The following is a 16518-nucleotide window of genomic DNA, read 5'->3' on the forward strand; positions in this document are numbered from 1 at the left end:
GGCTTCCCCATGAGTGCGAGCACTCGCTCCTCCATCTCTGTGATGTCACTGGGGACTGGTGGCCCACCCGTTCGCCTCTGCATGGACCTCATCATCGATAGCTTCTTCTGTACAAGGTGACAGGATGACATGGCATGAGATCATTGCGTGATATTGTTGCTAGGTACTGTCACAGATACTGATACAACATATAACCGACAGATATAATCATGATTATTATGATAATTATTATTCTTTACCTAAAGTCGTACACCGTGACCACAGGCTTTGAGTAAAACATTCCCGGTAAAAGTGCAACACCTCACATCTGCTGATAGTCACTCATGACTGTTACAAATCAAATTATATAAACACATAAGTACATGTAAATCAATGTAATACGGATCCCACAAGGTCATTCCATCATTTGCGGCACTGGTTGCCCTCACGCACCTTGTTGGTCGCCGACGAGACTACCTCTGCTATCTCGGCCCATATCTTCTGGTAGGCCTTTGGGGTGGGCTTGCCACGCCCTCCGTGTCAAATCATCCCAGCGTAACTCGACCTCCTGCAGGAGGGAGGCATTTGCCTCGTCCGAGAACCTCCTGGCTCTTTTGCGCCCTCCAAAATGCTCCTCTCCCATCTTACTGCTCTCTCCAGCGTCAGTCTCCACAGCATGCTGTGATGCCTCCTCCTCTCTCTATATTATATGTGGCTGGTAACAACTACTTTTTTTTTGCCTACTTGCTGTGAAGCTTTAAAGTCTCCCTCCCAAAGCAGCCACACCACACCCAGCCACGCCTTCAGTCCCTCTCTGTCTCTTCTGCGCATATCATAGTGACCTTTGACCTCCAGAATCGCGGGAATCGAGCGTTGCCATGCCGTTGCTAAGGACAGCCACACTTTACGGCAGAAGGTCAAAAAAATTTAACGCTACCACCCATTTTATATCGCTTGCGGTAACGCCCATTTTCAAAAGTGGAGACTAGGTGCTTTCAGAATGGGCGAGAAGCCGGCGATCTGAAAACCCTTTTTTAATGCCCACGCCAAAAATATCGCCCGAATCCACAAAAGTGGAGGTTCTAGCCCCTTGTTCTTCCAATGAGGCAAATATGTTCGCAAATATGAAATACTCTCCCTTGGAATAGGGTATTGTTTACAAGCACGATGAGGCGGGCCATTAATCTTCACTTCTCCCACCATCCTCCCAGTTATGTTTAGATGTCGCAAAAGCTGCTGTGTGATCAGTAATTAAAGTGTTAACAGCAGGTAGTTACAACAGCGCAGGCTTTTTAATAGCACATACTGAGTGGGTGTCTGATACCTGTGCGACATCTTTCGATCCAGAGCCGATCTATAGGCAATCATGATTGTAATCTACTCTAGCTGTTATTGAACAATGTGTCACTACCCAATATCCTCTTTCCATTAGATATACACATGTGTACAGGTTCTTGAATTTGAACTAGAATAGAATCCAAAATAATATTAATGCTGTTGCCTGGATATGCAACAGCCTAGGTCCTCGTGACACCAGCGATAGTGAAACAAGTTTTTCCCGCGCTAAACTGACGTCCTGGATATGTGGCATGAAAAAGTGTGATGGATGATCCGGTATCTATCAGCATAATTTGGGATTGGTCCTCAGGAAGCAAAGCTAATACAACTGTCGACCGTGACCCTCTCATCTGAATTGCACCTCAGACCAAATGGACGGGACCGGACTCTGTCATTGTGAGTTGGTGGCCGGAGGTGGAGGGGGAGGGAAAACCTGAGGTAGCGGAGAGCCCTCCCGTGATTTGTGCTACGGGCCGCCCTACCCCTTGGGTCGTCATTAGAGTCTGTACCACTGAGGCCAAGTGATCCATTTTGTTACTGTATTGGCAAATGCTTTCATTTCATCTCTATTGGTGTCAACCTTACTGGGTGATGGGGATCTGTAGGGGGGGCGGATGTGGACCTTGTTTTCCTCGTCCAGAACGCTTGTTTCTATCACAGCAATCTTTTGAATAGTGTCTGACTTTCTCACAATAACATGTTACTATTGGTCTACCAGGCGGTGCGGAGGGGACAGCGCGTGGTCCCTCCACAATGTCCACGGGTTTCGCCAGGTTTTTCACCTGATTTTGGACATATATCCAGGCAGCATTAGCATTTCGTAGGATATCAACCCAGGGTGAATCGAATGTATCTGCATGGCCCAGGGCGGAATGCAACGAGGGCTGGATTCTGGCCAGATGGACTTGCTTCAAAGATACTTGATTTTTCCCATCTGCTGCATTGTTTGCCGGATTTCCCTGTACCATCTCATAGATGGTATACAGTCTATCTGTAATGCATGCGGACTATCATTCGGACCTTGTTGTATCTGATGAAACTTCCCTGCCAAGTCTATGCTGTTTATTTGTAAAAGTTCTTGGATAGCCGTAATCAGATCATTGAGTGGAGTACCAATATTGAAATTAACAAAAGGGAGATTGACTGGTAATTCCTCCGTCATGGCAGACATAATGACATTCTTCATGTTGCTACCTTCAAAGGTGGGATGATAATTACGGAACGCGACCAGATGCTGTCTTAATTCTATGGGGCAAGATTGTGGATTTATTGGCCATAACTGCTTGACACAGGCTTGCAACTCATTGAAATTTAAAGGCTGAGAACGTTCATACACTCCTGCCCATGGGAGTACCGATGGTGCAACGCCATCAGTATCTGCCGCAGTGCCATCTGGTAGTGGGTTGGGGGTGACTTCAGTTCTAGTCATGATACTAACTGGTTTTTGGATAGCAAGTAGTTTGAGCGAAACCTTTTTTTCATCCTTTATAACTGTTGTGATATTGTTTTCATAGGGTGGGGTATTTAGCATAAAGGGAGCGGGGAGGAATGGATATAAATTTCCTCTGGATTCTCATGAAGGTCTGAGTAGGTATCTTCCATCATTACTGTGGCTACAACTGCATTTCTTACTCCCAATTGCTTTTCTAACTGTCGGATCGTAGCCCGACAAGGTCGGTGGTCTGCCTCTCTTTGGGGTCGATGCAAAGCCTCCCTTATGGCTCCCTGTGAATCCTCTAATTGTTTGGTGAGACGGCTTTTCTCTCTGCTTAGATCTTCGTTTTGAATCTGAAGATTTTCTAATTTTTGCATTGCAGTCCCTGCGTGAATTGCATTGATACTCTGCTGTTGCATTACTGCAATAGCGGAGGCAACTTGGCTCTGCAAATTTTCAATTTTCTGTTGTTTGTCTGAATTTATTTTCTGTAATTCTTCAATCTTAGCTGAATTTGTTTTTCCAATTCTGATATTTTATCCTCTAGTTCTGTCTTGACCTTTGATTTACGTTCTGCGAAGTATAGGTGACTAGACTCATCGCCTTATCCAGCTTGCATTTCTTAGCTTTAATATGTTCATCAATAAAAGTGCCGCATCCTTAAATGACACACATAAGATCATAAGAAATAGGAACAGGAGTAGGCCATACAGCCCTTCTAGTCTGCTCCGTCATTCAATAAGATCATGGCTGATCTGATCATGGACTCAGCTCCACTTCCCCGTCCGCTCCCCATAACCCCTTATCGTTTAAGAAACTGTCTATTTCCGTCTTAAGTTTATTCAATGTCCCAGCTTCCACAGCTTTCTGAGACGGCGAATTACACGGATTTACAACCCTCAGAGAAGAAATTCCTCCTCATCTCTGTTTTAAATGGGCAGCCCCTTATTCTAAGATCATGCCCTCTAGTTCTAGTCTCCCCCATCATTGGAAACTTCATCTCTGCATCCACCTTGTCAAGCCCTCTCATAATCTTACACATTTCGATAATATCACCTCTCATTCTTCTGAATTCCAATGAGTAGAGGCCCAACCTACTCAACCTTTCCTCATAAGTCAACCCCCTCATCTCCGGAATCAACCTAGTGAACCTTCTCTGAACTGACTCCAAAGCAAGTATATCCTTCCGCAACCGAGACTCCAGGATGGTATGTTGCCTCCCTGGTGCAAGGGTCAAGGATGTCTCGGAGCGGGTGCAGGACATTCTAAAAAGGGAGGGAGAACAGCCAGTTGTCGTGGTGCACGTTGGTACCAACGACATAGGTAAAAAAAGGGATGAGGTCCTACGAAATGAATTTAAGGAGCTAGGAGCTAAATTAAAAAGTAGGACCTCAAAAGTAGTAATCTCGGGATTGCTACCAGTGCCACGTGCTAGTCAGAGTAGGAATCGCAGGATAGCTCAGATGAATACGTGGCTTGAGCAATGGTGCAGCAGGGAGGGATTCAAATTCCTGGGGCATTGGAACCAGTTCTGGGGGAGGTGGGACCAGTACAATCCGGACGGTCTGCACCTGGGCAGAATCGGAACCAATGTCCTCGGGGGAGTGTTTGCAAGTGCTGTTGGGGAGGAGTTAAACTAATATTGCAGGGGGATGGGAACCAATGCAGGGAGATAGAGGGAAACAAAAAGGAGGCAAAAGCAAAAGACAGAAAGGAGATGAGGAAAAGTGGAGGGCAGAGAAACCCAAGGCAAAGAACAAAAAGGACCATTGTACAGCAAAATTCTAAAAGGACAGAGGGTGTTAAAAAAACAAGCCTAAAGGCTTTGTGTCTTAATGCAAGGAGTATCCGCAATAAGGTGGATGAATTAACTGTGCAAATAGATGTTAACAAATATGATGTGATTGGGATTACGGAGACGTGGCTCCAGGATGATCAGGGCTGGGAACTCAACATCCAGGGGTATTCAACATTCAGGAAGGATAGAATAAAAGGAAAAGGAGGTGGGGTAGCATTGCTGGTTAAGGAGGAGATTAAGGCAATAGTTAGGAAGGACATTAGCTTGGATGATGTGGAATCTATATGGATAGAGCTGCAGAACACCAAAGGGCAAAAAACGTTAGTGGGAGTTGTGTACAGACCTCCAAACAGTAGTAGTGATGTTCGGGAGGGCATCAAACAGGAAATTAGGGGTGCATGCAATAAAGGTGCAGCAGTTATAATGGGTGACTTTAATATGCATATAGATTGGGCTAACCAAACTGGAAGCAATACGGTGGAGGAGGATTTCCTGGAGTGCATAAGGGATGGTTTTTTAGACCAATATGTCGAGGAACCAACTAGGGGGGAGGCCATCTTAGACTGGGTGTTATGTAATGAGAGGGGATTAATTAGCAATCTCGTTGTGCGAGGCCCCTTGGGGAAGAGTGACCATAATATGGTGGAATTCTACATTAGGATGAAGAATGAAACAGTTAATTCAGAGACCATGGTCCAGAACTTAAAGAAGGCTAACTTTGAAGGTATGAGGCGTGAATTGGCTGGGATGGATTGGCGAATGATACTTAAGGGGTTGACTGTGGATGGGCAATGGCAGACATTTAGAGACCGCATGGATGAACTACAACAATTGTACATTCCTGTCTGGCATAAAAATAAAAAAGGGAAGGTGGCTCAACCGTGGCTATCAAGGGAAATCAGGGATAGTATTAAAGCCAAGGAAGTGGCATACAAATTGGCCAGAAATAGCAGCGAACCTGGGGACTGGGAGAAATTTAGAACTCAGCAGAGGAGGACAAAGGGTTTGATTAGGGCAGGGAAAATGGAGTATGAGAAGAAGCTTGCAGGGAACATTAAGACGGATTGCAAAACATTCGATAGATATGTAAAGAGAAAAAGGTTAGTAAAGACAAACGTAGGTCCCCTGCAGTCAGAATCAGGGGAAGTCATAACGGGGAACAAAGAAATGGCGGACCAATTGAACAAGTACTTTGGTTCGGTATTCACAAAGGAGGACACAAACAACCTTCCGGTTATAAAAGGAGTCGGGGGGTCTAGTAAGGAGGAGGAACTGAGGGAAATCCTTATTAGCCGGGATATTGTGTTGGGGAAATTGATGGGATTGAAGGCCGATAAATCCCCAGGGCCTGATGGACTGCATCCCAGAGTACTTAAGGAGGTGGCCTTGGAAATAGCGGATGCATTGACAGTCATTTTCCAACATTCCATTGACTCTGGATCAGTTCCTATCGAGTGGAGGGTAGCCAATGTAACCCCACTTTTTAAAAAAGGAGGGAGAGAGAAAACAGGGAATTATAGACCGGTCAGCCTGATATCGGTAGTGGGTAAAATGATGGAATCAATTATTAAGGATGTCATAGCAGTGCATTTGGAAAGCGGTGACATGATAGGTCCAAGTCAGCATGGATTTGTGAAAGGGAAATCATGCTTGACAAATCTTCTGGAATTTTTTGAGGATGTTTCCAGTAGAGTGGACAAGGGAGAACCAGTTGATGTGGTATATTTGGACTTTCAGAAGGCGTTCGACAAGGTCCCACACAAGAGATTGATGTGCAAAGTTAGAGCACATGGGATTGGGGGTAGTGTGCTGACATGGATTGAGAACTGGTTGTCAGACAGGAAGCAAAGAGTAGGAGTAAATGGGTACTTTTCAGAATGGCAGGCAGTGACTAGTGGGGTACCGCAAGGTTCTGTGCTGGGGCCCCAGCTGTTTACACTGTACATTAATGATTTAGATGAGGGAATTAAATGTAGTATCTCCAAATTTGTGGATGACACTAAGTTGGGTGGCAGTGTGAGCTGCGAGGAGGATGCTGTGAGGCTGCAGAGCGACTTGGATAGGTTAGGTGAGTGGGCAAATGCATGGCAGATGCAGTATAATGTGGATAAATGTGAGGTTATCCACTTTGGTGGTAAAAACAGAGAGACAGACTATTATCTGAATGGTGACAGATTAGGAAAAGGGGAGGTGCAAAGAGACCTGGGTGTCGTGGTAAATCAGTCATTGAAGGTTGGCATGCAGGTGCAGCAGGCGGTTAAGAAAGCAAATGGCATGTTGGCCTTCATAGCAAGGGGATTTGAGTACAGGGGCAGGGAGGTGTTGCTACAGTTGTACAGGGCATTGGTGAGGCCACACCTGAAGTATTGTGTACAGTTTTGGTCTCCTAACCTGAGGAAGGACATTCTTGCTATTGAGGGAGTGCAGCGAAGGTTCACCAGACTGATTCCCGGGATGGCGGGACTGACCTATCAAGAAAGACTGGATCAACTGGGCTTGTATTCACTGGAGTTCAGAAGAATGAGAGGGGACCTCATAGAAACATTTAAAATTCTGACGGGGTTAGACAGGTTAGATGCAGGAAGAATGTTCCCAATGTTGGGGAAGTCCAGAACCAGAGGTCACAGTCTAAGGATAAGGGGTAAGCCATTTAGGACCGAGATGCGGAGGAACTTCTTCACCCAGAGAGTGGTGAACCTGTGGAATTCTCTACCACAGAAAGTTGTTGAGGCCAATTCACTAAATATATTCAAAAAGGAGTTAGATGAGGTCCTTACTACTAGGGGGATCAAGGGGTATGGCGAGAAAGCAGGAATGGGGTACTGAAGTTGAATGTTCAGCCATGAACTCATTGAATGGCGGTGCAGGCTAGAAGGGCCGAATGGCCTACTCCTGCACCTATTTTCTATGTTTCTATGTTTCGAAATATGGAAACCAAAACTGCACGCAGTATTCCAGGTGTGGCCTCACCAATACCCTGTACAACTGTAGCAAGACTTCTCTGCTTTTATACTCCATGCCCTTTGCAATAAAAGCCAAGATACCATTGGCCTTCCTGATCACTTGCTGTACCTGCATACTATCCTTTTGTGTTTCATACACAAGTACCCCCAGGTCCAGCTGTACTGTTGCACTTTGCAATCTTTCTCCATTTAAATAATAAGTTGCTCTTTGATTTTTTTCTGCCGAAGTGTATGACCTCACACTTTCTAACATTATATTCCATTTACCAAATTTTTGCCTACTCACTTAGCCTGTCTATGTCCTTTTGCAGATTGTTTGTGTCCTCTTCACACATTGCTTTTCCTCCCATCTTTATATCGTTAGCAAAATTGGCTACATTACACTCAGTCCCTTCTTCCAAGTCGTTAATATAGATTGTAAATAGTTTTGGAGTCCCAGCACTGATCCCTGCAGCACCCCACTAGTTACTGGTTTTCCCTCGGCAATCTACCAACAGTGTCTGAACTTGCGTTTCGTCACCAGGGGTCACAGTCTAAGGATAAAGGGTAAGCCATTTAGGACCGAGATGAGGAGAAACTTCTTTACTCAAGAGAATCGTAAACAGAAAGTTGTTGAGGCCAGTTCGTTAGATATATTCAAAAGTTAGATGTGACCCTTATGGCTAAAAGGATCAAGGGGTATGGAGAGAAGGCAGGAGTGGGGTACTGAAGTTGCATAATCAGCCATGGTCATATTGAATGGTGGTGCAGGCTCGAAGGGCCGAATGGCCTACTCCTGCACCTATTTTCTATGTTTCCTATTTTCTATGTCACATCTTTTTTCTAACTTTTTCTGATACTCTTCCCAGAGACACTCCTCTGACATCTTAAAATGAATTATTTTTAACTAAGCTTCCTTAATGAAGATAATAGTCACTATTGGTTGACATAAATCAATCCACCACAAGGTTTGATCGGTGATCAAAGGATCTGCCTTGCGTCTGCTGTTTATACACAACCTGTTTGCAAATGGAGAAAAAAAACTTCCAAGAGTACCCAATTAACTTGTTTAATGAGTATATTGCATTTTGTACAATATCTCTTAATTCCTTTGTGGCAGCCAGAAGTAGATTTTAACTACTGAGCAGTGTTTTGCCACTTTGCTAATTATAGCAATTCAACTATTCTTAGGGTTTATATTTAATTAAAACTAGGAGATAACAAACGCTTTTAATACAGGTATATTGAATAAAAACAACAGAGATTTATCAAGTAAATTACGTTCTGTTACAAAAAGTAATACTTAACAAATTATATTCACAGCCTGATTCACGATAGCATCCTCTCGAGCTACCTTGGTGCTGACTCCTTATCCTCTTTTCCTTCTGAAGATTCTTTCTTCCTGCTGCCTTGATTCGCACTGCCTTCTGAGTAGAAGAGTTGCTTTCTTTATACCCTTTTTGTGCCAATGTGGCAAGCTAGCAAAATGAGTCCTGGTATATCTCATGTTTTCAATGTCCAAGCTTTGAAACCTTGGAAAGGATATGTTCCATCTCTTAGGCAGTCCCGTTAATCTCTGTACCTTCCACCAGCCTAAACATTCTCAAGATATACTGCCCTTCTACTGATAAGGTATGTCGAGCTAAGCAGAACCTGATGTTTTTTGTTATTCTATACTAACCCGCTCACATCGCAATGAACCTTAAGTTCAACACATTGCTTTGGTTACTTAGGATGGTTCATTTACCATCAAGCTTTGCTTCTCAGCCTTTCTCCAGTTTAAAACCCATACAGCCATTTTTTAAATCATTTACAAGCAAGTTTTACATACAATCAATGCATATAAAGGAAATTACAAACATAAAGGTTATTCATTAATTAAAGACATGTAAAATAAGTTTCTTAATTCTAGCTTCTAATATCTGTCAATAGGCGATATCTTACAAAGGTCAGTAAATGCATCTTCAAAAGCTGTCTACTCCCAATTGCACCACTAGCCTCACACACTACTCAATTCACCACACTCCCATCACTCACCTACCAACAATCTCTACCAAACACGAGGCATATCTCACATTCCTTGCTTCACCTCACCCGCTTGAATGAGACAGTGCTGGCCATTCTTGGCAGGGGCATGGCTGAGCCCTTGGCCAGCGGAGTGGCTGAAAGAATACAAGATGCCAGTATCTTCATACGTTGTCCTCCTTCTCACATCTCACTTCCCCCTCATCCCACAATATCTGCTGATTTACAAGCTGCACATGGTGCAAGTATGCACCTCTTGATTTACCCGCTTCCCCTCACCACAACTCTACTGTTCTGCCTTTCTCATTTCATTCACTCACTAAATCCAGCCTCCCCAGCCAGTGTCAATAAGAGGGAGAGGAGAGTGAAGAAGAAACACCGTTGCTCAATTCTGCACTCGCAACCACCAGCTCCTCAAGTGCATCCTGCAAGGCCATCTGCAGTGTCACCCATTGAAAGTCAGCAGCCTTACACCAGCTATGCTGCAGCCACTGGGGTAGCATTGCATAACAGCACTTGGATAGGCAAAGGCACATAGAAGACAGTCACTACAGGAATGCACAAGGGTGATTTTTGGATGTAATATACGATGGAGAGATGTGTAAAGTTGACGTGTTTGCTTTGTGGTGGCTTTTATTTCAGCATTGTGGCCAAGGCGATGCTGTGATGGTCCATAACAGAGGGAAGGTAAGGTGTGGGACAAATGTTGAAAGGGGAATTGGGGTTGTGATCACTGGTACTGCAGGCGGATGATTTGGCCAGAAAGAGGATGTCTATGTTGCCTACTTCCTTCTGCTTCCTCCTCTTTTGTTTTTTCCTCCTGCTTCCTCCTACTCCCTTTGCTGCCTCTGCTTCATCTCCATACTGCAGTCCAGGGGAGACTGCAACTAGAGCCCCCCAGGGATGGGAGCAAGTGGTGCTCCCACAGGCCTTCCTTTAAGAGCCAAAGCCTTGCAAACTTACAACAGCACTCCCTGCACACTTTTAACAACTTGTTTTAATGTATTGCACCGAGCCACTACTTTACAATAAAATGTAAAGAAACCAGGACAAAAGCAAAATCTAAACTTACCTGAAAGTTGTGCGTGTCCCTTTAAGAAGCGCTTGCAGCGGCTCCGTTGTACTGCTGCCCGCACATTCTGCCGTGCGTGGTTTGCCAAGGGCATTAGTAACAGAGGCGACATCCAAAATTCCAGATTGTACATCAATTTAGTATTGCATGGCAATTGGCATCACGATCTGGATCATTTAAATATGCGGAAGCGAGCGCAGGCAATGGCAGCGCTGCTGACCTGCCCAAAATGGCGGCCACTACGTTCTGCACCGGAAACGGGCGAAAGCGAGGCGGCTGCCATTTTTGTCTTCCAAACCGGCCTAAACAGCCGATGCCAACGACTACAATTTCCCGGCCGATATGTAATGGCTGCTTTGTCACGAACTCTACCTCATGCCATTTAATTTGTTGAGGAAAGTTCAGCAAATGTATTTTCTGCTGCTCTGAAGAAAACTCCAGAATACTGATCATAATATTACATCCATTTTGCAATATTTCTATTTATTGAAAGAGGAAGTGAAATAGGAGACTTCTTCTTTCTGTCACCATCCGATTTTTATCTTGAGAATTTAGAAACAAGTCTGCTTTTGCTATAGTGCGGAGAGCCACAAATCAATTTCTTCGAGCACTTCTAATCAACAAACAGTTGGTAAGTAGCCCTGCTGTTTTGATGTGATTTGTGTAGTTGATATAGCGGCAGTGCCCTTTTTAGTACAATGCCCAGAAGCTATTGCACACTCTGCTTCTTTAAACATTTAGATAGTAGCAAGGTTCATTTTCACTACACAGCTGGTTTTATAAATGCATGTTCCCAGTGGGGACCCTTACCACCTGGGAGCACGTAGTGAGAAATTGTAGGTGTGCTGCCCCCTAAAAGGAATGGATAGAAAACTATGAGTGACCTGTGCCTAATTTTGCGATAACAGCTTCTGGTCTGCCAAGCTCTTATGCACTGGCACTGAAGCAGTAAATCTATTCCTGTACCATTTAATTAAAAACTGTCGATAGAAAGAAGTAGATATTTCTGTTTTGAAAGGAAGGTGTTGCCAAGTATACTCCAAGTACTGCTATCAAATAGAAAACACGGAGTTCCTATTCGTGTTACTGTCTTACTGATTGCATCTGGCACCAATTTGTTTTGTAATAGTTTAAATTTAAAAAAAAGATTATTTCTGCTGCAATGCAAACTTACTTAATGCTTTTGATTGTTCAGAGCAGTGAAAATTCCTCAAATTGAGTCTGTGCCTTGAAGTGAACCAACCCCTTGTTAAGTGTGGAAAAGCATAGTAAATGCTTTTGTTCTCTTTTTAGAAAATGATAATAAAGTCGATTTTATATATCATCCCACTGGATGAGCTGCATTTTCTCGTTTCATCTAACATAATCTTGCTGATAGTGAAGCGTTAATGTCTATTACTTTCACCATGTGTCTCAATAGCATCAATTAGAGATGAGGAATGAGTTTTGTGTTGCTAAATTTCGTGGGCAAAACAATGTACTAAAGGTCTGCAAGGCACAGTACGTGAGGCTGGGTGTGGGGCTGTGCTTGGACAAATCATACGCTGTATGCCATAGCCCTGGAATGGATTGGGAGGGACCATAGTCAAGATTGTAAGTTCCTCATTTCTGAATGTTGTTTAGAGAAAGAAGCCCATTATTCTATCCAGAAAGGTTGGATCTGCGTTAAGATCTAACAGTCTACTATCCAGATCTCTTGAAATATTCTTAAGCAATAATACTGAAGTGTCACTGTCATCATACTAGGGTGTTTTGTGGTAGGAGGTGTTCCTAAAAGGACTAGGATTAGCTTGATTATAACATTGCTGACAGTCTAGCACAATGATTCTGGGATAAGTTTGTGCGGTACCAAACACTGCAGGGCTGATAATGCTGACCTAGTGCAGTGTTGGTGGGACACTGCTCTTTGGGTGCGCTGAGCTGACCCCACATAGATGTACGAGGCCAGCTGAGTAACATAAATTCATAATATTCCTGGCATGCACTGCATAATGCACCAAGTACACCGGGGTCAAGGGGTGGATTTTCCGGTACGAGCAGCTCTTAAAATGCTCGTGCCTCAGTGTCCACTAATATAGACTGAGTGAGCACAATGTGCATGAATCCCACGGGCACACAGTATCATACGAACAATGACGGACAGGCAAAGACCCCCTGGGTCCATCGAGCCTGTCCCACACAATTGTGATTATCTTGTGCATCACAATATGTACTTTCCACCCCACCTGAAACCACCTGATCTCCTGGGAGAGGCAAAAAAAGATTTAAAAACTCAGACCAATTTGCGGGGGTGGCGGGGAATGTGAAATTCCTCTCCGGCCCATCGAGGCGATCGAAACTAGTCCGGGAGATCACTCCTGCACTGAATTCCCTGCAGTACCTACCTTCTGTAAGAGGTCATTTCCGCCCCAGCCAGAAACAGGTCCCGCTTTCGCTTATTCATTATCTCCTTCTACATTTGATGCACTCCAAGCTTTTGCTGACTTTTCTGCTTTAGTATTTTCTTAGATTAAATCGAAAATGTTTGAAAAAATGTCAGTGCAGATATACTGATGCAATTGCACATATCTTTGTTTTAAATTCTGGAACAGGACTATGTGATATAATTTAGCAGGTGACAATATCCCTGCATACTAAAGGTATTGTGAATGCTGGAGACTGTGAACCAAAAACAAAAGATGCTACAAATGCACAGCAGATGTGCACCTGAAACTGAGCCTTTGTTTTTCATTCAGATGCTAACTGATCTTAACATTTTATGTTTTTTTTAAGTAGTTATTGTGGTAGCTGGTTCAGAAGGTTAGCGTGTACATCTAGTTTTGTCACGTCGCATGTGGCAGTCATGGAATCAATGTATGGGAGGTGGGGTTGGAGGACACAGACTAAACCATACCCAACACTCCTTAATGAAAAGGTGAGAAAATCCCTATCCAAATGTTCCTTCCTGCACACATGCCACTGGGAACAAACTATCCCCTTGTCAAGCATGTAACACTACGAAGAATGTCGATAGAATCAAGTGTGGTAAAGTATGCCCCTTGACATTCAACAGCATTACCATCGCCAAATCCCCCACCATCAATATCCTGGGGGGGGGGGGGGGGGGGGGGGGGTCACCACTGACCAGAAACTTAACTGGACCAGCCACATAAATACTGTGGCAACAAGAGCAGGTCAGAGGCTGGGTAATCTGTGGTATCTCACCTCCCGACTACCCAAAGCCTTTCCACCACCTACAAGGCACAAGTCAGGAGTGGCGATGGAATACTCTTCACTTGCCTGGATGAGTGCAGCTCCAACAACACTCAAGAAGCTCAACACCATCCAGGACAAAGCAGCCCGCTTGATCGGCCCCCCATCCACCACCTTCAACATTCACTCCCTCCACCACCGGCGCACTGTGGCTGCAGTGTGCACCATCTACAAGATGCACTGCAGCAACTCGCCAAGGCTTCTTCGGCAGCACCTCTCAAACCCGCGACCTCTACCACCCAGAAGGACGAGGGCAGCAGGTGCATGGGAACACTACCACCTCCACGTTCCCCTCCAAGTCACACACCATCCTGACTTGGAAATATATCGGCTGTTCCTTCATCGTCGCTGGGTCAAAATCCTGGAACTCCCTCCCTAACAACACTGTGGGAGCACCTTCACCACACGGACAGCAGCGGTTCAAGAAGACGGCTCACCACCACTTTCTCAAGGGCAATTAGGGATGGGCAATAAATACTGGCTTTGCCAATGACGTCCACATCCCAGGAACAAATTAAAAAATATATCAAAAATATACCACTTATTTGTAAAGCAATGCAAATCTATGAAATGTAATGGATGGAATCTTGCTGGAGCAGGACATCTCGCGGCTTGCCCCTTTAGACTTTTTCCTGCACCCTTCAGCTCAAAAAATGTTTGTACCATTACTTGCTGGAAGTGCGAGCTGATGACAGTGAGGGCAAAGGGGTATCTTGGACCTTCGTGAGTGGTGGTATCTTCTTAACCATGAGGTTTAAGGATTGAGAAAGAAACTGGGGAATGATAGAGAAGGAGGGTGAATTAAGAGTTTAACTTGGTACAGAAAGAGAAATAAAGAGAGGGAAAGAAAGATTGGATTAAGAGCGGAGGAAGAAAAAAGACAAAAAGGGAAAAGTAAGAAAAACATTTTAAAATTAAGAATTTACTGCATGCAGAATTGAGACTTCACATTTTAAATTGTTCCCTGTCTGGACTAGGGAGGTTGATTGGTATTGTATTAACAACTATCATGTCATTATGAGCCCTAACCTTTTGTGGCGAGCTTAATGGGCAATAAATGTGCAAATCCAGCAAATTCTTTTTTTTTTAAACGGCGTGGCTAAGGGCGAGATGCTGTTTGTTCGAAGCAAATGGTGGAGCGACATAAATCAACCAGCAGATTCTGGAGATTCGCAATTTATAGTGTATCTCTTATTTTCCTGAACTTTCTAGCTGATTTGTGCTCAGCTGTATATTTCCAGCAAGATTTGGCACATTTTTAGAAAAGTTCCCAACAATATAATTAATTGGTTGTTCTGTACTTTGATAGGAGAACAGTGAATGTGTATTATTGATGGCCTTGTATGCTGCAATATGTTTGACTGTGCTTTATGGTCTGACCGCAGCAACACAAGTGGATATGAATGACAGGTAGGTTTAGTCCATTACGATCTGTTGTAACTGCTAAACTTAGTCCCTAAAAATATCACTGCATTTTCACCACTAAGACTGCCTATTTTCACCTCTGGAACATCACCTGTCTCCACCCCTACCTCATCAGCTCATCTGCTGCTGAAACCCTCATCCATCCCTTTGTTACCTCTAGACTTGACTATTCCAAACTCACTCCTGGCCGGCCTCCCACATTCTACCCCTCCTTAAACCTGAGGTCATCCAAAACTCTGTTGCCAAGTCCCGTTCACCCAACACCCCACACTCGCTGACCTACATTGACTCCCAGTTAAGCAATGCCTCGATTTCAAAATTCTCATCCTTGTTTTCGAATCCCTCCATGGCTTCGCCCTTCCCCATCTGTCTCCTCCAGCCCCACAACCCTCAGAGATAGCTGCGCTTCTTGAGCATCCCTGATTATAATCGCTCAACCATTGGTGGCCGTGCCTTCTGTTGCCTGGGCCCTAAGCTCTGGAATTCCCGGCATAAACCTCTCCATCTCGCTACCTCTCTTTCCTCCGTTAAGTCGCTCTTTAAAGCCTACCTCTCATCTGCCCTAATATCTCCATTTGTGCCGGTGTCAAAATTTGTTTTATAATTCACCTGTGAAGCGCCTTGGGTCATTTTACTACGTTAAAGGCGCTATATAAATACAAGTTGTTGCTGTGATTGTTTCTTTTTCCATTATGGTGCAAAGTTTCATATTTTATAATAGTTTTCAGCCCACCACTATTACTGGGTTCTTCCTATGTGCTACAATTGTTCCTACATTTTCTCTGTATTTCATTGGACATTTCCTCCATATCAACGGGCATGTGCACATGCTAAAAATCAACAGGAAAATACAAGGGATGCCAGGAAAAGTAAGATGGATATTCTTTGGTTCAAAATGAACAAAAAAATGAAAGATAATTTAATTTTGCAGGTATTGTATGACGAGCAGGGGAATTATCACCAGTGTCTTGGCCAATATTTATCCCTCAATTAACATAACAAAAAAAAATAATCTGGTCATTATCAGATTGCTGTATGTGGGAGCTTGCTGTGCACAGATTGGCTGCTGTGCTTCCTGCATTACAACAGTGACTACGTGTCAAAAAGTACTTCATTGGCTGTAAAATGCTTTGGAAGGTCCTGAGGCCGTGAGAGGCACTATATAAATGCAAGTCTTTCTTTCAAAGTGGATAAGTTCACACTTCCCCACATCTGCCACTTCCTTGCCCATTCACTTAACCAGTCCATATCC

General features: G+C 44.1%; 2 protein-coding genes across 4 annotated transcripts in view; one reads left to right on the forward strand and one right to left on the reverse strand.

Moving 5' to 3' along the window:
* Window positions 1-16518, reverse strand: part of LOC139239236 (synaptosomal-associated protein 25) — a 539314-nt gene that overhangs the window by 474355 nt on the left and 48441 nt on the right. The window lies entirely within an intron of this gene.
* rnaset2l (ribonuclease T2, like) overlaps window positions 11139-16518 on the forward strand; it is a 44947-nt gene continuing 39567 nt past the window's right edge. For 2 of the 3 annotated variants that reach the window (XM_070867924.1, XM_070867926.1), the window contains exons 1-2: window positions 11139-11220; window positions 15151-15251. In XM_070867924.1, coding sequence (XP_070724025.1) covers window positions 15175-15251 — 77 coding nt within the window. In that variant the 5' untranslated portion in view covers window positions 11139-11220; window positions 15151-15174. Of the gene's footprint in view, window positions 11221-13495; window positions 13504-15150; window positions 15252-16518 lie in introns of those variants that run through there. The other variant, XM_070867925.1, reaches the window with a different exon arrangement.

This window comes from Pristiophorus japonicus, chromosome 26 (assembly GCF_044704955.1).
Source record: "Pristiophorus japonicus isolate sPriJap1 chromosome 26, sPriJap1.hap1, whole genome shotgun sequence".
In the NCBI taxonomy this organism is placed as follows: domain Eukaryota; kingdom Metazoa; phylum Chordata; class Chondrichthyes; family Pristiophoridae; genus Pristiophorus; species Pristiophorus japonicus.